The following is a 25,561-nucleotide window of genomic DNA, read 5'->3' as shown; positions in this document are numbered from 1 at the left end:
AAGTCATAAATAAATCATAAATTTTCATAATCTTAGTACGTTATTGATCTACGATATAGTAAAAGTTCTATACAATAAGTAATAAGCTTTATACAATAGCTCGTGGTTGATAACTCCGCGTTAAATACAATTTATGGCAACAAAATTTTATCCTATTCTAACAGTTCGTGGAAATAAAAATCGACGGACTTATGCAACTTCCAGTTGGCGAACAAATTAACGCAAGTTTCCAACGAATGAAACGCGAATAATGAAATTACACGAATACCGAGGAACGAACTTTAAAATTCCTCGTATCGATCGAATCGACTGTTATTCATTGAATTTTCCAGGATCGCTAAAATAGGCTAAATCTCACGGACCAACGAATTTCCGACGATATGAAGGAATTAGGTAACGTTGTCGGAGAAGAGTGCGCGAATGTAATACAATACCTTGGAAAAGTAAAACGTTTCTTTTAATAATGTAAATGGGCTGAAAAATATTGCGGCAGAAGCGAGCAATTACTGATTCTACGTGAAAAACCGAGTGGAAAATGTGGAATAAAATTTGTAAAAATTTCAGTACACCGGTCAAATCCTCAATTTCGATCCTCGGATGAAAAAAAATTAATTGTGATAAATCATACCAGGTGTTTTTCCTATCTTTCTTATTTTTCACGTAGAATCACAGTCTGTGTTTCTATTCGATCTATTGGCCAAAATCTATAAAATTCACGTGGCGATCAACGTATCGATGCATTCTGTCAATTAAAAAAAGAAGATATAGCATAACGTAGAATAATCTTTTTTATTGCGATAGTGATGGAAATTTCATTATCGAGATTAATCGTGACCTTGTTGAAAGTGTGATCGGCGCTATAACGAAAGAGTAGTTAGGCGAGCGGAATCACGGCGTGGAATGGAAAAGCGTGAGAAAGTAGTCTCATAATCGAAATTCTGTCGTATTTTACAGCGAGGATAAGAACTACTCAAGCGACAATCGAATGTCACTTAAGCGCTCTGGAGATGGAATCAATTAGTACTTGAGTGGCGTTAATTCTTGCGCAAAGATCAATTCTCGCAAATTATTCGAAAAATAAGGATTAAAAGGTTTTTACATAGGGAAGCGTAGGATTGAAGCTTAGGATTTAATTTTGACGCGAATAAATGAAAGTTTAAGAATCGAGATTTAATTGAAATAAAAGTAGGATCGTTAAATTAAAAAACGTGAATAATTCTCAATTTTTGTCGCATATGAAGTATAGACACAAGTCTTTCAAATAATAAAATATTTAACCAACGTTGAATATTTAACTATAACGTGAAAGTAATATAAATGTAAATGAATATCGAACATTCTGAATTATAACACCAATTAATCGCATGCTAATTAATATTTATGAATCATAAGCGAAACACGATGGAAAATCGAAATTCGATATATATATTTCGAACCGTAAAAATAAGATCAGTAGAATGAACATGAGTTGGTGTACACTAGTTTTTTATTAATTGAAAAATAATAGATACGAATAGTAATAATAATGGAATATTTCTTAATTAACTTTTTCATTAATAGATATTATGTTTACATATATACAAATAAATATATAATATAACAAATAATATATATGTTATCAATTTAGGATATGAGTATAAAATTTCTCACCATGTCACAAATTTTCCCGAACGTTATTTTTCGCATTTGAACTTGCAGTTGGATACTACGACTATATTTCTTATATCTATTTACAAGTTTAATAAAACTATTTTACGCTATGGCTTCGCTTGTTACTTACGGCTTCTTCAAACCAAGCGATTAAGAGATGGAATAAAGCTGAAATTACGTGATATAATATGCGCGTATACTTGGTGTGCCTGACATTGCGAGCATCACACTACTTACAAAGGAGATTTTACCTTGTATAAATCATACTTTTATTTTGGCAGCATAATAAATTTTATCCGATTACTTGAAAGCTGTTTGTATTCCGAGTTATTAAGCATCGTTATAACAACGAATGGTGTTGATAATTCTCTAATTTATTTAAATTTCCAAATTAACATAAAGTGTTACGTAATTATTTTATAAATGTCTTAAAACGTTATGAATATTAGTTTATATATAATCTTCCATTAGAGAACGTGGGCAGATGAATATTAAACTTTGATGGAACGCATCTAACGATGAAATATTACATATCTATGAAATTCATCTAAATGATTAAATATCAGATATCTATGGTATTCATCAAACGATTGAATATCAAATAATATAAAGTAAATATAAAATAACAGTTAGCAACATTTAGATATTATGGATTAATTGAATTAACTTTTAAATCGAAACACAAACGTGTTAACTACAACCTGCGGATTAAAGCGATTAAAACTTTTTCCTTTTTTTTTACTTTTTTTTTGATAGGAAAACTTCAATCAATACTTTTGTGTAAGCCTGTGAGGTAAGCCTCGACTTCTAAACTAACTTCGTAAGCTATAGAACTAAAAGAGCATAATCGTAATGTGATACGAATAGTCGGAAGAAATTTAACATTTATTTAAAAACTATATATATGTATTTAAAAACCGCTATATTACAAAGTCTTTAACTATATTTTTATGAATCTGTATAGTTTTTTAGAATTTTAAAAGGATACATATATATATGCAAGCTCCCTAGATTTCATGTAGGATAGGGATTCTTTTTGTTTCGCGGGTAGCACGACAGGCTGTGTTTCACGGACAGACCGATCTTCCCTTGTTTTACGGACGACCATTTTAAGAAGCACGTTTTTCCCGAACGGACGGACAGAGAGTTACATTAGAGACAAACAAGGTTACGGAATAGTTATTTAAGATTTTAAAGACTGAAGAAGAAAGATCGGTAGCTGAGGACGTTGAAAATCGATTCTCAATTTTCAGGTAAATATTGTACTAAAGACTTGTTATTTCCCGTTTATATAATTATTGTTATTTATTGTTATAAACGCATATTAATTGTCGTTTATTTTTGTATTTTATTATTTACTTCATAATAAAAACTCGATTTTCAGACTACAGAATCGATCCCTGAATTATCACCAAATTACGATCTTACAAATCGATTTTCACTACGCCATGCCGTTAGAAGTGAAGCTACGTATCGCCATGAACGAGAACGCAAGGGGGGGGGGGGGAAATAGAATGCATAAGAATCCATAAGAAAACCAAAAGATGAAGTATGTGATGTCTTTCCTCCAGAATATCAAGCAAGAGATCATCATCCGCGGTTATTCAGTTTATCGATAGTGAAGAAAGCCGCAAACAACTTAACCAAGGTAAGCCATTACAGAAACATTGCACTCACGATGGATGACGCAACGGCAGCGTCATACATCGGTACAAGTTTAAACTTCGTGTTTCGAGATATTTACTTAAAAGAATCGGAGATCATCCCCCCCACAAGGAAAATAAAGACCGAAATCGAAAAGCCCAATCTTCAAATAGAAACATTATTAGAGATCTTCCAGAAACAAAACATGCATGAGAGAGAAGGCACAGACTTTGTCATAAAACAATTTGATGGAACGCAAAAAGCCACAGATTGGAGTATGAAATATTCATATTTCACATAAGCATCCCTTCCATACTCTAATATGAGTATGAAACCGAATACGAAAAATACAAAATCCAAACTGATGAAAAAAGGATCAAGAATTTGAAGAAATATTTGGGAAAAATAGCATCAGAATGGTACCAAGCAAATCTGCTGAAGGATGAAGAATACAACTGGGAAAATTGGAAGGTGGCAGTTCAAAAAGCTTGTGGCAATAAAGGTTGGTCTGCAGTACGATACACTTATAACTTTAAATACATTTCAGGTTCATTCACTGAATATGTCATAAAAAAGGAATGATTAATATTGGAAGTAAGGAGGAAGACTTCTGAAGAGACATGGATAAATCTAATTGTTATTGGATTACCCATACACATTCAAGATAAAATCGATAAAGAAACAGTACAATCAACAAATGGCTTAATCAGATTCTTGGGGCAATATCAGACAAAGGGAAGAAAAACACAAGGGAGTAACACAAGATTGGACAGAAAGCCAGAGCCACTGCCCAAGAAACAACCTTGTGTGATTTATGAAGCACTGAATTTCCCAGGTCTATTTCACCCAATAACAACTCACCAAAGAAATACATGCACATACTCATCGATCATTTTTCAAGGGCTGTTTTTATGTCCACATTGAAAACACAACACACAGAAGATATCATAAAACTTATAGACTCAACAGGAGAAACTGATTCCATAAAAATTATCCTTGCAGACCGATACCCAGTAATGACATCCAAAGAAATTCAAGAGTATACGAGGAAAAGGAACATTAAATTAATTTTCACCTCGACAGACTGCCCATCCTCCAACGGACTGAACAAAAGGGTAAATCAAACATTAGTAAACAGGATCAGATGTAATTCAGACAAAAATAAGAGAAACTGGACAAAAATCACAGAAGAAAGCATAGAAGAAAACAATAACACCAGACACAGTGTAACGGGGTTTGCCCCAAATCATTTACTGAATGGAAAAATGATTGAAATCGTCCCTAAGGAAATAATGGAGAATAAGATAAACCTAAAAAGAGACAGAGAAGAAGCATTCAAAAACTCAACAAGAAATTTCGAAATGAACAAACAAAAATACGATAAAAAAAGAAGAGAACATGAATTTAAAATCGGTGATATGGTCTTCACCCATAACGGAAAAAAAATGAATAGAAATAAGTTGGAAGAAATTAGGAAAGGACCTTTCATAATTCTAAGAAGGATTTCAAACTCCATATATGAAGTGGATAACGGTAATCGGGGATCTGAAGGGAATCTGTTCCACTCCCCATTCGAGGGGCGGTGTAAACTCCCTAGAGTTCATGTAGGATAGGGATTCTTTTTGTTTTACGGGTAGCACGACAGGCTGTGTTTCACGGACAGACCTTCTTTTGTTTTATGGACGATCATTTTAAGAAGCAAATTTTTCGCGAACGGACGGACAGAGAGTTACATTAGCGACAGACAAGGTTACAGAATAGTTATTTAAAACTTTAAAGACTGAAGAAGAAAGATCGCTAGCTCAGGACGTTGAAAAGCGATTCTCGATTTTCAGGTAAACATTGTACTAAAGACTTGTTATTTCCCGTTTATATAATTATTGTTATTTATTGTTATAGACGCATATTAATTGTTTATTTTTGTATTTTATTATTTACTCCATAATAAAAACTCGATTTTCAGACTACAGAATAGATCCCTGAATTATCCCCGGATTACTATCTCACATATATGTACATATTTGTATATTAATATATATATATATAGAGAGAGAGAGAGAATGTTACAAGGAAGTAATCTAAAACTTTGTAAATTTGTAGTACATGTTTAATGAGAGAAGTATAAAATATCTGATAAGCGTAGATCCAAAAATTAATCCTATTTATTTGATATACCGTACTTTTTATTTAACATTTAAATCGAACCCTCGATAGAATAGATAGAATAAACGTGTCCAATAAAATAATCTCCTCCATCATCTGATTTGAATTCAACGAATTTTTTTTTATGAATACACATAGAGAGAAATCTACCTATTGTGGACACACGTACAAATCAATAAATAATGCATGTCGTGGAATATCGGCTACAGAAGGAATAAATAGAGAATTATGTATTATCCACAGATGGCAGTTATACAGTGACTACGAAAGGTATTTAAATAATATGAATATAAATACATGATACATGTATTAAACTTGGTATTATTTAATGGTACTTTCATACGATTATAAGGATTTGATTTGAAATATAAAAGCTGATAGGAAAACGGTTCATTGGAAAATATGGACACGCGCAAATATTTTCTCGTGCCCGCAGTATATTAAAACAGAAAGTCAAATGAAATATTTCTTATCAATGGCGAAGGATATTTTTCTCTTCTTCTTGACCCAGCAATTGGATTTCATCAATATTATATAACGTTGATTAAAATTTCCTTTTCTCTCGAGTGAGTACTATAAGATCACAAAATGACATAGATCTTTTCTTTGCAACTTGCTGAATATAAAACTGCGTCCTTTTACAGGCAACCATGTATATTCCAAGCGTGATGAAGGGATTAGATCATCGTATCGTAAATTATGCTTACTTCCAACCCCAAAGGCAGACTTTCTATGTGCTTGTCTCTTTGCTTCGAGGGCCAGCGAACTCTTCACTCTATATGACAGAAACAGCCTAGAATCCAGGGGGAAATTTGAAAGTCAATCAAGGAAGGAACTGCAAGATGGACAGAGCAAGGTCTCGTAGAAATGTATGAGATTCGTTTCTCGCAAATTACGAGATACGGAAACGTTTAAAGTCATCTACAGGCGGAAATCTGTTCAAGACAGTCGCGGTAATGTTTCGACGTTATATGTCATTCGTTAAGCCAGCTATTATTTAAATATGTTCTTTGAAATTAAGTAAAATCAAAGTAGCTGAAAAAGTACAGCTGATAAAATTACGTTCAAAACGTGAATGAACAATAATTTTTACTTTCGTTACGCTGTTATTATCGATTATCCATTATTTCTTATGGCAAGAAATGGGAACGTGCTTAATTTACGATAAAAACGAGAAACAATACGTAAAATATTTTTCACGATAAATTATTTTCATATTGTTTGAAATAATTTTACGCTTCCGCGATATAAGTGGCGAATGTAATTGAACAAGAATCATTTTTGATAAATGTAACAGATATATACCGTATATATATATGCAAAATATATTGTAACGTGTTAATTCATAAAGTTACGTAAAATTATTGGAAATCTATGTGGTATGTTTAAATGTAGGTATGTTTAAATATTTCATTCATGTTTTTATTCCATTGAATTGCAAGTTATATAAAATCATTTCATTAATAGTATAGTTCAATGATATAAGAATTGCGAATTAAGAATATTGTTTATTAGTGATATAAATAATTAAATTAGTAATAATGTATACTTAACACGTTCTTGTATTTTGTTATTAAGGTAGAGTTAAATGGTTAAAGAATTAAAATTATTTCAATCTCAATCTCATGTTTTAGAAGGGAAAACTATAATTTTTGTTCTTAAAACATATCATCCCCTAATAGTCTGCGTTCGAATCATGATTATTCTAAAAACCACTATGATTGTGTTATTGAAACAACGTCATCAACTAGTTTCTTAAAGTACGTAGATGCTATTGAAACAAACTACGTACATGCATAGTAAGTTTATATGAATATTAAACATAAGAAACTTGGTTTGACTTGATTTGGCTGAAATCAGCTTGTCGACGTGCATCATAGAAATAAGTCACGTCGATCAAAGTTGTAGCACAATATCTATTAGACTGTCATTAAAGTCATCCTTGGTACATTAATAGATGGTATCATACAGTTAAACGACATGTCATAATATTCTTTCATCTAAACCATAGTAGCAACAGACTGTTTCCTACAGACTAGAGGTATTTCATGGGACGATCATATAAATTCTTAAATACAATAATGTATAATACACATACATGAACCAAGTATAATACATACATGAACCAAGTCTGTAAGCATAATCTATAGACTATAATAAATAAGTGAAACATTTTGAATTCTGTATTAGATTTGAAGAAATCTCGAATAAATCAAAAGATATTAAATACTACAAAACTGTGAGCATTATTAAGGATTAGGATGTGATTTTTTGAAAGATATAAATATAATTTATGAATAGTTTCAAAGATGAAGGTGAAAGAAATCTGTAACAAGAATTAGTCCCTTAAGGAAACGTTAATTACTTTGTTACTGTGGAAACACTTGTGGATTCTTCGTTATAAAACTAACAATTATCTTTTATCTAAAGGATATGTTATAATACAAAGATTCTTAAAATTATTCGATGGAATATCCTATTGATATTAATGCTGATTACCTACTTTTTAACCTATCATTTACAAAGAACAGTTTATTTATCGAAGCTATAAACTTTTTTGTCCACTTCTGAGCTTTCATCGAAGATTTATGACGTACATGGTGCAATAATGCCTAATGCGATTCTCTTTAATATCCCATATTTCATACATTCTCGTACCGATTACACAAATTGTTTGAATTCAAGAAACATGAGATCACTATACCGGTATAAATTTGTTATTTACTTGATCTGAAATATCCTTTCAAGTTTGAAGTGAAAATGAAATTCTTTCAAATAATCTTTGACTTAAAGATGTTATTTATAGTTTCGCGTTTATCGATATTGATTCCCTAAATTTAACTGATTTTATATGTATATTTATTTTACGATTTAAGCATTACATGTTAGTTTAAGTATCCTTTACATACCAGCTACTTGAAATCCATTTAATTTCATGTAACTTAACTAATTACAGAACAAGGTTTAACTTTTACGTTAACTAAGCTCAAAATGTCCATGAAGCATGACTTGTTTCTGGAAAGTCATTTAACTATTTTAACTAACGAAATGTATAACGAAACCTATCGATTTTCAGAACTTTATAATATAATGGAATCGTTTTACATATTTGCGGACAAACAACACAACACAGTTTTCGTCTATGAATATGAAATAAAAAATTTAAATAAAAATTATATTAATCCTTTCGGTACGAGTTGTTTTTTAACATCGATGGTACGAATAAAGCAGTAAAGCATGTGCGTGACCTGAAAACATTTCCGGTCTTTTTATAACGATTGTGAACAAATAATGTACAAATAACCTTCAAAACTATAACGTATGTTTCCAGATAAAGAAAATAATCACAGACTTCGCTGGATGCATAAGCATTCATAGACAACATCAATGGAATTTTTTCTGATGAATATGTACTTCTCCTGTAGGAAAGTATGAGATGACTCGTTTGTTTGTAAGAAATGTTCAAGAGCAGTTATGAAATCGTTTACGGATTTCACTACGTTTTACATATTCGAAACTTTCCATCTTTGCATTTCTTTTCTGTCTCCCCTTTCTCATGAATACTTGAATACATGATTTTTTCAAATGTAATAAAAAAAAAAAAAAGAAAAAAAATGCTAATTCGTATATTACAAAACTTCACAAAAATAATCGTAAGAATCTGTTCTATTTTTTCTCGTATATTTCCTTGTTTGGAAAAAGGAATAATTTATGACTTGTAATTTGTAAAATTACGCTAATAATATCAGTTTACTTGTACAAGATGGCCACCATACACATATTTGTCACATTAGAAAATATAGACCTAACCAAACAGGAATATTACACATTACAAGTTAACGTACATATATATGTAGTATCTATTTACAAGTATCGCAGATTACCTCTTGAAAAGTAAGAAAACATAAAGACTAAAGTAAAGTTGTAAATCTAAACTACAGTTCAAATTATACAAGACATGTAAAGCTTCTCTTGAAACGTTAGGTGCGTACTTCGATATACAATATAAAGAAACATAGCCCGCGAAAAAAGTTATATAGTACATACCATACAGATCCCTCGCCATAACTTTGTCAATATGCGCAACGAAATCGGTAATTTTCGCGCCATCACTCAAACACCGTTTCTCTCGCTTTGGATAATTGAATCAAATCCAGATCGTCCATGTTTACAGCGAAGCAACATGTGATACCGCCAAAAGTGCTTTCCACCCCCTCGCATAACTGACATCGGCCGTCCGTGGAATCAACGGAAGGATTTTGAACGTTGGAGAATGCGTAACGCTGATTGGCTATTGAGCTCCGGGGGTCGATCGTAGAAGGGGACGCCGGGTCGCAACGAGCCTCACAGTTCGACTGTGCCACCACTTCGACTGTGAACGCGATAGGAATTGGATCGTCTATTCTACAAAGCTCCTTTATCTTTTGCAACAATTACATTCGAATGTCTTTTCAAGCGCTAACGACATAATCGACGTTTGGTAAGCGATTAGTAACTGCGAATTCGTAGAATTCGTGGATAATTCTCGAGCTGTTTCGTGCGTACGCGATTTTAAGTGGCACGCAAACAGGTGCACCTATTCGCGTAGCGCAAGAAATGTATCACGGAGGTCGTTGCAGGTAATATCCATCGGCATACTCTTCTCGACCACTTGTCTGGCGCCAACCACCACTATTGTCTCGCGAAGGCCAAGCTGTAAACCTTCGTTGCTTATACCGTTTTCTTGGTGAGTGTTAATTTTTTACTTATTCCGTGGTATAATAATACCGTTATTACGAGGTAAAAGTTTTTGGATGTATGATTTCTTGATTGAAGAGACGCTATCATTATTAAAAGTTTGAATATCCCGCCACTAGCGAGGGAAACATAATACAGAATGATTCTTTCATTTGCTTACATTCGATTTGTTAATTTTACTCCTATTCTCCTTTTTAATTCGTAATTTAATTGTGAGGACATATGCTATGGAGCAATTTTTGTTACTTTTAGCATCGTTGCTTTATTTGTTAAGACTGTTGAGCAATACGATCGTTTACTTTATTTACTGCCTTGTTTGCTATTATTTTACTTTTAAAGACAGGTATTTTGGAAATATAAACTTCTACATATTGGTATAATATTGATATACTTAAAAATGTCGTTTAGTGAATAGGAAAATAGGACACTGAAGGTTTAACTAATTGAAAACGATTTAGTTATTGAAGATAGTACTTGCTGAGCAAATGGATCGCGAAGTTGTCATAATGCTACAAATGATACACGCTTCAAAGAGAATTCAAAGTTTCCCTAAATTGTGATAACTTTTTGACAGTGAAGTACAGTTGTTACCTTGTGTGAGATAGAAAACTGCATAATCGACTGGAAGTTTCTGTACGAGATATTGAAACATCGATTATGTTTTACGAGTTTTCCAAACAATATCGAATCGTTACATATTTCGTATAATTTCTGCTCGTCGTAAATTCGTAATAAAACGAATAATTTGATAACGATCGCAAATTTCTTCTTTTTTATTTCAAACTTATCTTTCTTATTTTCCCTTGCATAAAAATTAAAGTAATATTAACATATACATACTAACACGATATATACAAGGCGAGTTACTTGAGAGTTTGAAACGAAATATTTTTTATATTTTTAAATATATCGAAAAATGTTTCGGATAAAAGCTGAACTGAAATTCTGCGTGCAAAAATTATTAATTCACTTACGTCGAAGAAATATTAGTTTAACAGATATTTTAATTTTTATTTAGTGAAATTTATCGTACGAAAGACAAGCACGAAGACAAATACGAAAGTAGCGTCTTGTGTCTTTCCTTGTCTCTTATACCTAAAATATTTACTAAACTAATGGTTTTTCGATGCAAGTAGGTTAATAAATAACATTTTATAGAGAATTTTGAGCTGCATCGATTAATGTATTAAGAACTGTGTGATTCCATTTGAAGAAACAAAGTCGACCTTAGTACGATGGTTGCGCCACCACCTATAGAAAAGCTAGCAACGTCTAAATATGTCCTCCTTACAACCATCAAACTTTTATCCGAAGCATTTTTCGATATAATGAATAGTGTCGAAAATATTACGGCTCAAACCCTTGGCAAATCTTCGCATAGCCAATATATCTTCGAAATCGATTTCCTCAAGAATGAGCATTGGCACGCGGATGCTCCGTCTTATATTTTCGATTAATTTTTTTCAAGATCATCCTTTACCTTGCTCTTGCATAATTAAATAATTTGAAAATTTATAATAATATATATATATAGAAATTTAATAGAAACAAATAGCAGGTGGACTTGTTAGATGGTCAGAAAATTATAGATTGTTATGTTTATGTATCGTTCGTATGACACGCTGTAAAAGTAAGAAACGATAATTATAAATTTATCGAAATATATTTATTATAAAGAGAAAAGAGAAAATGGCAGGGAAATATAGAGGAAAATTTGTTCGTAGGACGCTTCGTATTCAAGAGATTCCAAGATTGAAAATTTGCCTACCAAGTATACTTGAACTTGGCTCATTACGTGATAAATTAAAAAAATGTATTTTTCTTGAAAACAAAGCGTCTTGCGAATAAATTTTGTTCCGCATTCTCAGTTTATTTTCACACGTAGAATAGCGTCCTGTCGATTGTTTACTCCTCTTCGGTCCAGAATTAGCCATGTTCTAGTACGCTTGGTAAATTTTCAAACGCGATCTTCTCGAAAATAAAGAATCCTGTATTTTCGAATTTAAGTTGTCGAACGAAACCGATTTATACAAATCAAATGTATATCATCGAATATACAATTTGTTAAATAATACTCGTTTTAATCTGCTTATGAAAGATTATGATACACGTAGAACTTGTCGTTAGAATCAAATTATTTCTTTCGCTAAGCTTCGAATCTCAAAAATTTAACGTAGATATTTCCATCAGGTATTTTGGCATCGGAAGGAAAATTCCACGAACTTGAACCAATTTTTATTACTTTTCCGTCAAAACAATTCCCTGCTTCGTCTGATATTTATTAACGGATCATTCGTTTAAACTCGCGATTTGATCACATTGTGGCTGTTATAAATATTTTGAGGCTGTCGGCGATATTATGCTTCCCGTCGCTCCTGTACAAGTTTCATTCGTACCCGAATAAAGTTCCCAATTACACGACGTACAAGATCTCGTAAAGTTTTCTTAATTCGTTATCAGCCAACGTCGTACTTTTCGCGAGAAGAACTCGCAAGACTATTATTTCCGCTTTGCGAATCTATTTATCCGACGTGGGAATGTCTAAACTCTAAGTAAAGCGAGAAAGCTTTCTTCACCGTATCCGTAGTCGTACAACGAACAATTTTATTTATGAATATCCGCCTTGACAGTTTGTCTAAAAGATGTTCGTCCTTCAATTTTGTTACAAACGCAAAACGTTTCTTTCTTCGCTTCTTTTCCTAATATTCCGCTCGTGCTTATATACTTTAAGATAGCAGTTGCAGCAGTTAATGAAAAAAGTTGTTTGCAACTATACCTCGATTAAAATCGCTCGAGATATCGTAAGGTTCTTCTTGCATACGATAAATATTGGGTTGGCATCTATGTGATTGCGAATTTTGTCAATACCACCTAATGACAAAATTCACAATCGCTAAGTTGCCAACCCAATAATAGGCAAGCGTCTAATATTAAAAATAACAACTTATAACGTTGTTTTCTTGCAAATTCCGTTCGTTTTTCATTACCAATTTTCATGGTAGGCGGATCGTACACGATGAGGCGTGTATGGCGTTAGGTTGTCGTCGGTGATAGTAGTAGTTGCCGGCTGTAGATGTCGCTGCTGGAACGCTGCTAATTATTCTTTTTATTTTGATGCGTGGTAGGAAAATAGGATCACGGGCGCCGGGAATCGAACCCGGGTCCCGAACGTTCGAAACCTAGAGCGCTAACCACTTCTTTTTTTTTTTTTTTTTTATCTCTGTTTATTTGTTCCAGGTTATTTACATATTTTTTTACATCATTTTTTTCCAGAATAAACGCTGAATTCTAATTGTAGGGTGGTACAGGCAAGAGTACCGATACGCGGCGGTACGACGTAGCCATGCATTATTACATTCTTTTCTCTTTTTTTTTTTTTAAGATTATTATTGTTAAATAAAATAAAATTAAGCCGCTGTTGCGCTGTGCCTATGTACGATATTTTAATTTATGTCCTGAAAGCCTGGACGCAAAAACAGGACAGTTCGCTAGCCTATTAGGGAGGGGTTGGGAGGGGATGGACTGGGAGGAGCGGGGAGGGGTGTTCTGTGGGATTAGTATAATATTTGTTTATCTATTTACATATTTACATATTTACACTTTGATTCGGTGAGCGTTGCCGTTCTGTGGCTCTTTATCTTGTTGTTTTTGTTGAGAATTCCGTATCCACCAGTATTTTTTTGTGTTTTTTCTGTGTTTGTCTTCTGTATCCTTTTGGGGGAGGGCCATGTTGTATCTCCACCTAGTGTCTGCCGTGCGGCCATCTAGGTTTTCCTCGTATTGAATAGATTTCATTCCTATTTTCCTTTGCATATGATAAATTATGGGTATGTTGTTTTGGTCTTGGAGATAGTTTTTTTCGTCTAGGTATAGAAAGGCTTCGGGGGGGATGTAGCCTGTTAACAGAGTGTTTTTGAAGTATGCGTCGTTTGGGTATAAGCAGCCGAAGATTAGGCTGTTTTCTTTGATCTTCGCGGCTTGCGAGAAGTGATTTCTCGTTAGTTTTAGGATGTGACAGTCGATGCGGTGGATGTTGGCTAAGTCGTATATTTTTTTATTTTTTACGTATTTTCTGTATCCGCTGTGTTCTGATCTGTAAATGCTCAGGCAAGCTCTGATGCATTTTCTTTCAAATATGCGAATTTTTTCCATTATTGACGCAGGTATGTTGTACCATATTGGGCAGTCGTAGGTTATAATGGGTCTTATTAGCGATTGGTAGCACATGATTTTTACTTTGCTATCGAGAAGTCTGGAGTAAAACAGCCTTTTTGTATTCCAAAAAGCTTTGCTGGCTTTGGAGAGTTGGATTTCGATGTGTTGCTTATAATTTAGTTTTTCATCTATGTTTATTCCTAGGTATTTTACGCAGTTTTTGTGTGGTATGAGGTTCTCTTCGTTTGCTTTTTCTTTTAGGCGGAATTTCCTGACTTGTTCCCTTTCTGCTGGGCCGATTTTGCTTGTTCTGGGTCTGAATAGTATGGTTTCGCATTTGCTTGCGTTAATTTTTAGTTTCCATGTATGATAGTAATCGCTGATTTTGTTGAAGAGTTCTTGCAATTCCGTTCTTATCGTTTTGGTTTTGCGGCCTGTTACGTAGATGATTAGGTCATCCGCGAAGGCTATGGAGCGTTTGTGTGTGGATGTGTTGAGGTTAAAGAGGTTTAGTAAGTCGTTATTGTAGATGCTGAAGAGTAGCGGGGAATTTACTGTTCCTTGTTGCAGGCCGTTCTCTATGGAGAATTCTTTGCTTGAAGTGTGCGGGCCGTCGGTCATTATGAAAGTTTTGTTTGTTACCATGTCCCATACTATTTTGATTAGGTATTCGGGGAAATTCTTTTTAATCATTTTATAAATGAGCCCTGGGATCCAGACGGTGTCGAAGGCTTTTTCGATGTCTATTAGGCAGGCGGCTACTCGCTGGTTTGCGTTAAGTGCCCAGCAGATATCAGACGTAAGTTTGTTTATTGCGTGGATTGTGGAGTGTTTGTGGCGGAAGCCGAATTGGTTTTCCGGGATTATCTTATTTTTTGAGCAGAAGGCTGCTAGGGGGTTGTTTATGATCATTTCGTATACTTTGCTTATGTTGGGGAGGAGGCTTATGGGTCGTAGGTTTGCAGGTGATGAGCCGTCTTTATTTTTTTTTTGTAATGGCTATGAGTTTGGTTTTTTTCCATTTTTTGGGGAAGTACGTGTTGTTTAGTGCATTATTAAACAGTACTGTGTAGTACCATTTTATTTTGTTTGGTAAGCGTTTGAGCGAGATGTTTGGGATGCCATCGAAGCCGGCGGATTTTTTGTTGTTTAGCGTGGAGAAGATTGTGCTTAGTTGATTGAAGTTTGTGAAGTAGTTTATTTCTGGGTCGGGCTGTTTGGGGTCGTCCGATGTGTTTTCGTTTGAGAATGTGCAGACTGTTTTATTTAGCGCTATGTCTTGTTTTATTTTATTTTTTAGTATGTTTGTTTCGGCGATGATAATTCTGTTTAATTGTTCTCGGCCCATGTGTTCGTTTTGTGTGTGAGTTTTGGCGAAGTGGGTGCCGATAATGTCTAGTTTTTCCGTTGTTTTTGATATTATGAAGTTGCCCTCTGCGTCTTTGTTGGTGTTGTGTATCTCGATGCCTGCTTCTTGGATTTTTTTTTTTTTTTTTTTTTTTTTTATTTATTAGAATATTTACAATCAATTCTCGTTGAGAATTTTCAGTAACTTAATTTGGCGTGATACAATGACATGGATTATAATAGCTTTATATTGTTGATTCTAGTAGGACTAAGGATTTAATCTAGTGGGTATTTTCTTTTTAGTCTGCGGATCTGGTCCGTCGTGTCCAGTAGTTGGGTGACTAGTGGGTTGTGGTGGTTGTTGACTCTTGTGTTATATCTGCTTCTGGACTTGTGTATTTCGTCTTTGACTGTAGGTATCTTGAGGTCTCGGTGTATTGTTTCGTTGGTAACATACCAGGGTGCATTTAATAGGGATCTTAGCGTTTTCGATTGGAAGCGTTGGAGTATTTCAGTGTTGGAGTTACTTGCTGTTCCCCATAGTTGGATTCCGTAGGTCCAGACAGGTTTTATTACGGCCTTGTAGAGGGTTATTTTGTTCTGTATGTTTAGTTTGGAGCGTCGGCCCGTGAGCCAATAGAATTTTCTTAGTTTTTCCTTTAGTTGCTTTGTTTTTTCCGAGATATGTTTTTTCCAGGTTAGCCTCCTGTCCAGGGTCATGCCCAGGTATCTTACGGAGTCCTTGCTTGGGATTTTAAAGCCCCATTTTTGGAACCACTTTTCCATGGAGTCGAGACTTCGCTGGAGAGTGGATGAGGCAATTGCCGGGTCTGCGTGGGTAGCTAATAGTGCTGTGTCGTCGGCAAATGTTGCTATTGTTACCTCGTTTGATATGGGTAAGTCGGCAGTGTAGATGGAGAATAGTAGGGGTCCGAGGACACTACCTTGCGGTATGCCGGATTCTATTGGGAATGTTGCGGAAGTGGCGCCTAGACATTTGACTATGAATTGTCTGTTGGTTAGGTAGGATTTTAAGATGGAGTAGTATGAGTGGGGTAGGATTTTTTTAAGCTTGTAGAGTAGCCCTTCATGCCATACTTTATCGAATGCCTGTTGGATGTCTAGGAATACGGCTGAGCAGTATTTTTCCTTTTCAAGGGTTTGGCTGATCATGTGGGTAATGCGGTGGATTTGCTCTACTGTTGAGTGTTGTTTTCGGAAGCCGAATTGGTGATCTGGGAGAGTTTTCAATTCTTCTAGGAGTGGAAGGAGACGGTTCGTGAGCATCCTCTCGAATAGTTTAGATAGGGTAGGTAAAAGACTGATTGGGCGATAGGAGCTGGCTTCATATATTGGTTTACCGGGTTTGGGGATGAGGGTGATTAGTGAGATTTTCCACGCCTTAGGAAAGTGTTCAAGGCGGAGGATGGCGTTAAAGATTGATGCGATGAGTGCAATCCCTTTTATGGGGAGTTCCTTGATTGCTTTATTTCCTATTAGGTCGTGACCTGCTGCTTTCTTGGGGTTTAGGCGACTGATTGCTTCTATGATCTCTGCAGAAGTGAAGGGTTGGATAGGAGGGGACATTTGGAAGGGAGTGTGCAGGTATTCGGTGACGTCCGCTGCGGCTATGGAGGAATGGGGTTGGAATACTTCAGTCAAGTATTTGGCAAATAGGTTGGCTTTTTCTATAGGGCTACGCGCCCATCCACCCTGCGGGCGGCGGATTGGAGGTATTATTTGTGGGGGGCGCGTGAGTTTCCTGGAGGCTTTCCATAGTGAGTAGTTTGAGTCGGCTGTGGGGGACAGGCTGGCGAGATATTTGTGAAAACGGTCATTATTGTAGTTCTTTATGGTTTTGGATAGTTTTCTAGTTGCGTTGTTTAGTTTGCGTTTGTCCTCCGGTGTTCTATGGGTCTGCCATATCCTTCTTAGTCTACGTTTTTCTGCTATTTTTTTTAGTATGTACTGGGGGTATTCGTGATTGCTGATGGACGTTTTTGCCGGTGTGGAGACGCGGATAGCGTTTATTATGCTCTCATTTAGGTATTCCGTGGCTGCTTCGATTTCGTCATTGGTTTTTAGTGAGGTTGAGGCTGAAGTTGTGTGGGTAAAGACTTCTCTAAAGAGCTGCCAGTTGGTGTGTTGGTTATGAATGGAGCCATTAGGTGTATTCTCGATGATAGTTGAACTGACTGTTACTATCACGGGGGAATGATCAGAGGAGAGATCAGCCGAGGAATTGATTTGGACGTGTCTTGGCGAGATATTTTTAGTTATGAAGAAATCAAGGAGATCGGGTATTTTGTTTGTGTCGGTGGGCCAGTATGTGGGTTCGTATGTGGTAAGGTAGTTGAGGTTGTTGGATATTATGCTGTTGAGGAGGTTTTTGCCTCTTACTGTAACCAGTCTGCTACCCCATTGGGTGTGTTTAGCGTTGTAGTCTCCTCCGGCTATGCATCTGTTGCCCAGGGTGTCCAGGAAGTGGTCGAAGTCTTCTTTGGCGATGGAGTGTCTGGGAGGGCAGTATACAGCTGAGGTGGTGATTGTACCATGATAGTCTTCTATTGCTACGTTTGTTGCTTGGAGGTAGTCTTTCTGGAATGGTGGAAGTTCGTAGTGTTTGATATTTGCTTTGATTATGATTCCGGTGCCGCCGTGGGCCTTTCCGCTGGGGTGTTGGGTATGGTAGAACTTGTATCCGTTTATGTTCAGGTAGTTTTTGTCGGTGAAGTGAGTTTCAGATATGAGCATTATGTCGATTAGCTGGTGTTTTAGGAAGAGTTCTAGCTCAAGTTTGCGTTGCGCTAGACCATTGGCATTCCAGAGAGCTATGCGTCTTGGTTTTATTTTGTGTCTGGGCGTATTAATTTGTCCATGATGAATGTTAATAGCGATAGCAAATTGTTTATTTGCTCTGATTGTTTCTCTATTAGCTTTTCTGGTCTAGAGACGTTGTCTGTGTTAGGTGAGGTGGGGGCACTATTTTGGGGAGGATCCCTGTGGCTATTTGGTGTATTTTGAGTGCCTTGTACCGCTTGGGCATAGGAGTTTGAGGGAGTGGTGAGTTTGATAGGGCTGGGTGTTTGATTGATTGGGGGGATTGGGATAACTGTGGATTTCGGCGAGCTGGGTGTTTGGTGATTTTCCTCTTTTGTTCTAAGTTTGGGGTATTTGCTTGAGTACAGACTTTTGTAGGCTGAGCAGCCTTTGTAGTTGGCAGGATGGTCACCTTGACAGTGGATGCACTTCGCTGGGGTTTCCGGTGATTTCCTGCACTGGTCGGTGGGGTGTGTACCTGCACATTTGACGCAGCGGAAGGTGTGGTTGCAGTATTTCTGCGTGTGCCCATATCTTTGGCACCTTTTGCATTGGACTATCTCCTTTTTGGTTTGCGGTGGTTCGAATTTAACGATGGCGTTCATTAGACGACTGATATTGTAGATTTCCTTGTTGTTTGGTTTCTGTTTTAAGTCGATGAAAAATAGGGATAGCGGGTCTTTTGTGACTCTATGCCTTATGTTGCTGACATTTGTGACTTCGTGGCCGAGTTTCGATAGTTCTATTTTTAGTTCGTCGATGTCTGCGGAGTGGTGGATGTTTCGTAGCACCACCCGAAAAGGTCTTTCTTCCTTGAGTTGGTAGGTGTGGAAGTTGGCATTCAGGGCCCTGAGTGTCTTGGTGAGCTTCCTGTAAGCTTCTGGGTTCGTCGGCAGGATTTTTACTTGATTGTTGGTTATTTTCAGGTTATAGTCCTCCTTGGAGATATCTCTCTCTAAGGACTTGGTCATTGTCTGGATGTCTATGACATCATTAACAAATATTGGCGGTGGTGGGTGGCTTCTCTGTGCGTGATGGTTTGACGGCGGGTCTGCGATTTCCATGGCGTCGTTTGAGGATTCCAATACTGCAAACCTGTTGTGAGTGTTAATTTGTGTTGATGGGTGTTCGTTCGAGTTAGTGTTTGATGGTCCAATTTTGCGTTTTTTCGCCTTATTGGCGTCGTTGGCACGGGGGGATCTGCTGAGCTGCTGCCACGGGGGGAGTAGCGCGGGGTAGTGGTGGGTTTGCACAGGCGAGCCTGGTCGTGATTGTTGGGCCATCATCGAGCTAGCTATTTCAATATGAATAACTAGTCGTGAGGCTATGCGGCAGGGATCGGGTTGGGGTTAGTTGCGTAGGCTTTTCTTCTCTCTGGCGGATATGAAACACTTGGGAAGATAGGAGCACGTTGTGTTCACTTTCGACGGTTGGGTAACACGTGTTGCTTTCGAACTTCACTGGGCACTAGAGACACGTCTGCACGCTTCGGCACTCGACAGCGAACTGCTTCTTGGATGAGGGAGGCTTTTTCTGGAGGCAGTTTGAGGGGCGGGATGGAGTTTTGTTCCTTTGGTCTGAAAATTTGATTTATCTGCGGGAACATGCTAGCAGAGTCTTTTTTGGAGATATTTTTTATTTTGTTTGTCCAGTATTGATTTATAGAGTTTGCGAATTCTTGTTTTAGTTGTGATTTTATTTCGTGTAGCAGGTACTTTAGGAATTCTATGTCTTCTCTTTTGTCGTAAGAGTAGTTGTGTCTTAGGTAGTTTAATTTCGATAGTATGTAGCTTTTATCTCGTTGTAGTTTTTTTATTTTATAGTTTATATATGGCTCGCAGGAGTCTTTTTTTTTAAATGTCGGTACGGATTCTTGTAGGGCGATTTGTATATGTTTTTCTATTTCGTCTATGAACGAGTCGATTTGTCTGTCTGTTAGGTTGACATTGTTGTAGATTTTTAGGTCACAGTTCTGTTCGAGCAGGTTTTGGAACTTTTTCCAGTCTGTCTTTTTGTAGTTGTACCTGGGTGTTTCGGTCTGCGTTTCGAGTGTTAGGTAATCGGATGTGTTTTTGCTTATCTGAAATACTATGGCGTTATGGTCGCTGTCGTAGTCTATGGTTTTGAGAGTGTTATTTGGTCGTAAGTTTTGGAATTTTATTCGGGCGTCTGCTAGGCATATGTCTAGGTAGGAGCGTCCTTTTGGGTAAGAGGGTAGCTCGGAGCCATAAAGGTTTGTTTTGTAGAAGATGCTTTTATTGTCTAGCCAGGTTCTGACGGAGTTTCCTCTCGTGTTGTTTATTTCGTTTTTCCAGCTGGTATGTTTGGCGTTAAGGTCACCGGCTATTATGTAGTAGTTTTCCTGTTTGTCGAGCTGTAAAAGTTGGAAGAGATTGTCGAATTCGTCGTTAAATTGTTTCTGGTTTCCGTAGGCTGCGTAGGCTGCAGAGATAAATAAGTTTTCCTTATTGTTTATTTTTATTTTTATGATCGTCGTCTCTAGGATTTTGAAGTTTGTTATTTTGTCGTTTTGTATTGTTTTGAACTTCAGGGGGTTTTTTATGAGGATTGCCGTTCCTCCTCCTTGGGTGGCGTTTGGTCTGTCGTGTCTTATTATAGAGTAGTTTTTGTATTGCACCTTATGTCTATAGTTCAGTTTGGTTTCTGAGATAAGTACTATGTCGGGGGTTTCTTTCTTAATTAGAGTTAGTAGGCTGTATCTTTTTTGGTTTGAGATTAGAGAGTTGGCGTTTATTGATATGATTTTCAGATGTTTAACTTTTATCTGGTTTGTTTTCTGCTGTGATTGGTGGGCGGGTGTGTTTTGGCTAATCTTCGTCTATATTTTCGATGATGTTGAAGATGGAATCGATTCTTTCTTCATGCGTATTTAATGCTTTTTTGATTTCGTTTAGTTGGGTTTGTTGGTCGTTTAGTGCTTTTAAGATGCTTTTTTTGAAGTCTTCAATGACATTTATTATGCTTATTTGGGGTGCGTCTATTGTTGGGTTTGGGTTTTGTTTGGCTTGTGCCGCTAAGTTTGTTACTAGCGGGCTTGTCTCGTTTATACTTGTTTTTTGTTTTACTATATCCGCGAACTTTAGCTCGGGGACGTACTTACGGCTTATTTTGGCGATTCTTTCGGTTTTTGATGTTTTTGCTTTGGTGATTTTTTCATTAATCTTTTTCCGGAGTTCGACGAGTTTTGGACATCCTTTGTAAGATGCAGGATGTCCGTAGTTTTTGCAGTTTATGCAGTAGATTTTTTCTTTGCTGACTACTGCTTCTTTTTTTATTTTGCACTCACCTGGCCCGTGCGGTTCAGTGCATTTTACACAGCGATAATTTAGGTTACAGTTTTGTGCAGTGTGGCCTATTCGCTGGCATTTGTAGCACTGCGTGATATCGTTGTTTTTTTTTATTTTTTCCCATGCTATTTTTAGATAGTTGAGTCTGTTTATTTTTAATAGGTTCCCAATATTGCTATCGGGGGAGACTTGAATTATATAGATTGGGAGCAATGTGTTGTTCTCCCTTGATTTTCTTGTTGTGAATCGGGTCACTTTGGTGAAGTTGACTTCTTCGATATTCAGGGCTTTCAGATCTTCTAGTATTTCCGCTTCTGTGTAGCTGTTACCTAGACCTTTTAGTAGATACGTATGGGGTTTTTGAGATTTTGGAGTGTATGTGAAGTAGGCCGTGTTGGCTGCAGTCAGTATTTTTTTTGCATTTGTGTAGTCATTTATGTTTTGGAGGTAAAGCACATGCTTACCTGAGTGGATTCTTTTGATGTGGAAATTCTTGATTTTGAGTGAAGTTTCCATGAGTGCTATTGTATCTTTTGGGTCTTGTAATGTTATTTTGATGGGGGGTGGCCTAGCCCCTTTTGCCGATGTGGGGGGGTCTGCCTGTTCTTCAGCGGGGTGGCTGGGTGGCAGGCCTTTATAATTTTGGTTTTTCAGTAATGTTGAATGTTGAGGTGTTGTTGTTTTTTTTGGCGGAGCGGCGGGGGAGGTACTTGTCCGGGCGGCATTGTTTTTGTTCGTGGTTATCGGTGATGTGACCAGGGGTGTGGGCTGTCTGGTTGCTTTTTTCCTTAGTAAGTCGTTTTTTTTTTTTAATGTTTCGATGATAGTTTCCTGCGACTGCGGTGCGCAGGGGTCTTGAGCTTGGAGGGCTTCAAATCTATTTTTTATTGGGATTGCCATTGGTTGGGGGCTTCTTTTTTGTTTCATGTTTTCGTTTTTTTCGTGACACTCTTCTTGAGAATCGCTTTCTTTTTCTTTTAAATTTTCTTGTCTGATTTCTTTTTTGTTCCTGCTTATCAGGTTTGGAGGCGGATTGAGTTTCCGCGTCTTTTGTGCAGCGGGTCTTATGCTGCTATCTTTAATTATCTGTTGCTTTTCTATCTTCCTTTTGACCCCCTTTTTTGTCGGACTTATGGCGGATTCCGCCTCCTTGGTTTCAGTCTCATTCCTTTCCTCTTCTATTTTTGTATTGTTTGTAGTGTGGGTGATGTTATCACTATTTTTTCACTGCTTAGCACTCTTTTTGCTTTTTTTTTTTCACCGCTCTCTCACAGTATACTGTACACTGAATAGCTTGCTGCGCTCACTGTTTGGGCCTACGCCTGGTAGTCCCTTAGGGCCGAGAGGTCCGGCCTGCTCGGAGGATCACGGTCGACTGCCGACGCTAACCACTTCGCTACCGTGTCCGTGTTAGTTAGTGTCGTGTAGCGGTATTTGTTGTCGAGTGCCGCTACAACGATAATAACGTGGAGAAAACGTGAAGGGTAATCGTTTTACTAACTCGTTGCCTTAATTGGTTTACCTTAACTATGTTGGCTGTGTCAACCGATGATACGGGTTACGCTTATTTCATTGTTCACGCAACACGGTATAACGGTACATATCTGGAATCTGCATAGATGATTAGGGATGAATGTTATGGAAATTTCCAATCTAAACAACCCAGTCTTCAATGAGCATCGATCGATCGCATTTTAATGTCGTTAATTACGCGCAATTATATTAATGAAACTATCGTAAACCTTGTACAAATAAAAACAAAAAAGGATCAAGAAATTAATATTATTGTTACGATCGTTGCGCGCAAATATTACGTACAGTGGGTATTTTATCGTAAGAAGGAACATATTACTTTGTCCCAAAAGTTTCTTTCCTTTTATAAGGAAATTATTTAATTGTTAGTACATACGCATCTTCTAACGAATGGGAACAACTTCGAGTCACCGTAATCATCATATCGAATGGAGAAAAAAAAAGATCGAAAAATATATATATTGGAAACTTTGCATCTAAAATCTGATATTTATACGAACGTTGTAGCACGAAATTTAATTTCTCTTCTTTTTCCGGCTTCCGTAAAACGACTGCGTCTAAAGGACTTTCGAAACTTAATTATCCCGGTTGAATCTTTAAAGTAATATACATGGACTAACTTTTCATTGAAGACACCGGTAAGGAAGAAAATCGCCAGGAACTGGTAATTATTGAGCGCTTTCACAATGAGTAGACGGTCAGTTTGTCTAACTCCTTCATTCAAGGATAGCGGATACTCGAAGTGTTTCCTACTCCGGGGACTGTTATTGAAATGCTTGGAATTGCACGTATAGTTGCGCAGTTATGCGTTTAAGGGCCATTTCTGTCATCTCGATTTTTTTATTATCGTTGCACACCACCTTGCATGATTTTAATAATATTTAGACAGAAGAAAAAATATGAATAAGTATTCTTGTTATTATTTGCGTTATTAAGTCAAAATGGAAAATACCTTCGGTTCGAACAGTTGATTTTAATCAACTTTAGTTGAAATTCGATTTGTACTTTGGAAATTTTAATCGGTTGCAGAATATATAATATTAGAATATATAATAACGGATATAATATGCAAAGTTAAATGTATTCTACGTCATTGTCATTATTGTTATCGTGATCGGAGAATAATATTTCAAAAGACATGACGAATATATGGCATAGAATTTGTATTATGAGAGCGAAATGGAAAATACTTTTAGTTCGAAGGTTTGATTAAAATTCAAATTTCATTATGCTTGACGAATTTCCATCGATCGTAGAATATACAGCTAAAACAGATGTAACATCGAAAGTCAAGCAATATTCTACTTTCTCGTTTCGCTTGTTATCGTCATGTACAGCCTGGTAATATTTTTAAAACCATAGGACACATATAAATGAGATATAAATACGTAAGTGCGTTATTAAATCGAAATGGCAAGTACTTTCGGCTCGGATATCGATCAAAATAATATTGAGAGTGAAATGCAAGCTATGTGTATCACGCGTTATTTCAGCGCCAAGTTTCGGTGAAGTTGAACCGAAAAATTTGATTTCAACGCAAATCAAACGCTGGTTGGCCGTGTCAAACACATATCGCCGTATCCACTGTTTTGATCCGGTTATTTCATGCGTGATGACACACATGCAAAATTGAAAGTCCTTTACAACGTACGTACACAAGTGTCCCGTGTGCTTCTTATCTCTCCTTACGCATAAAACGCTATGTGTATATTTCGAAATATGAGAAACGGTTGATTTGTTGTGCAAAGTGCAACGTCACGTGATTTTTATCGAAAGGTATAACCATACCAGATATGACGTTACAGAATAAAATACGTCGCGAAATACCATTACAGCGTGCTTGGTTTTATTTTCTAATCTTTTTATCCTAACTTATCCTAACTAACAAGCTCGTGCGTGTGCCTAGTAACGTAACGGTAGTAATACAGTTTTTACGTTCACTCGCATACGTAGCTTGCAACGTAGTATGCCTGAACTTTATGTTCAGACTGCTGGCCATAAACTCGATTTACAATAATTATCCTCCCTCTTGCCTTGTATTCTCGCTTAATCATACACACACACACACACACGCAAAACCTTATTTTTATTATTCTTTTATTTTATTCTTTTTTTGTTATTTTACTCTCAGTTTGCGATACGTAAAAGATTCTTGTAATTACGCTCCATCTAAGTGTTAGCCTTATACCTCTAACGTTATAAAT

General features: G+C 36.5%; 1 protein-coding gene and 3 long non-coding RNA genes across 7 annotated transcripts in view; 3 read left to right on the top strand and 1 right to left on the bottom strand.

Moving 5' to 3' along the window:
* The window catches only part of LOC125384865 (A disintegrin and metalloproteinase with thrombospondin motifs 14-like), a 40,379-nt gene extending 30,714 nt beyond the window's left edge, over nucleotides 1-9,665 (bottom strand). Inside the window, exon 1 of one of the 3 annotated variants that reach the window (XR_007223686.1) lies at nucleotides 9,505-9,656. Coding sequence is in view for 1 of the 3 variants with exons in the window: in XM_048404940.1 (XP_048260897.1) it covers nucleotides 9,505-9,523 (19 nt within the window). In the remaining 2 variants the exon portion in view is untranslated. Of the gene's footprint in view, nucleotides 1-9,504 lie in introns of all 3 variants that reach the window. The other 2 variants (XM_048404940.1, XM_048404937.1) reach the window with 2 other exon arrangements.
* Nucleotides 1-25,561, top strand: part of LOC125384903 — a 69,046-nt gene that overhangs the window by 27,700 nt on the left and 15,785 nt on the right. The gene's annotated exons all lie outside the window — the stretch shown is intronic.
* LOC125384889 lies at nucleotides 3,088-4,355 on the top strand. Of its 2 annotated transcripts, XR_007223733.1 has the most exons (3): nucleotides 3,098-3,298; nucleotides 3,491-4,129; nucleotides 4,297-4,355. It is a non-coding gene; the product is annotated as an uncharacterized LOC125384889 (long non-coding RNA). The 2 variants fall into 2 exon arrangements; XR_007223732.1 differs by lacking the exon at nucleotides 4,297-4,355 and having other exon boundaries at nucleotides 3,088-3,298; nucleotides 3,480-4,024.
* LOC125384884 lies at nucleotides 5,964-9,063 on the top strand. Its single transcript, XR_007223726.1, has 4 exons — nucleotides 5,964-6,023; nucleotides 6,102-6,410; nucleotides 8,534-8,673; nucleotides 8,789-9,063. It is a non-coding gene; the product is annotated as an uncharacterized LOC125384884 (long non-coding RNA).

Source organism: Bombus terrestris, chromosome 4 (genome assembly GCF_910591885.1).
Source record: "Bombus terrestris chromosome 4, iyBomTerr1.2, whole genome shotgun sequence".
Classification (NCBI taxonomy): Eukaryota; Metazoa; Arthropoda; class Insecta; order Hymenoptera; family Apidae; genus Bombus; species Bombus terrestris.
Note: the sequence above shows the minus strand (reverse complement) of the source record. Positions and strands in the feature narration are given on the sequence as shown.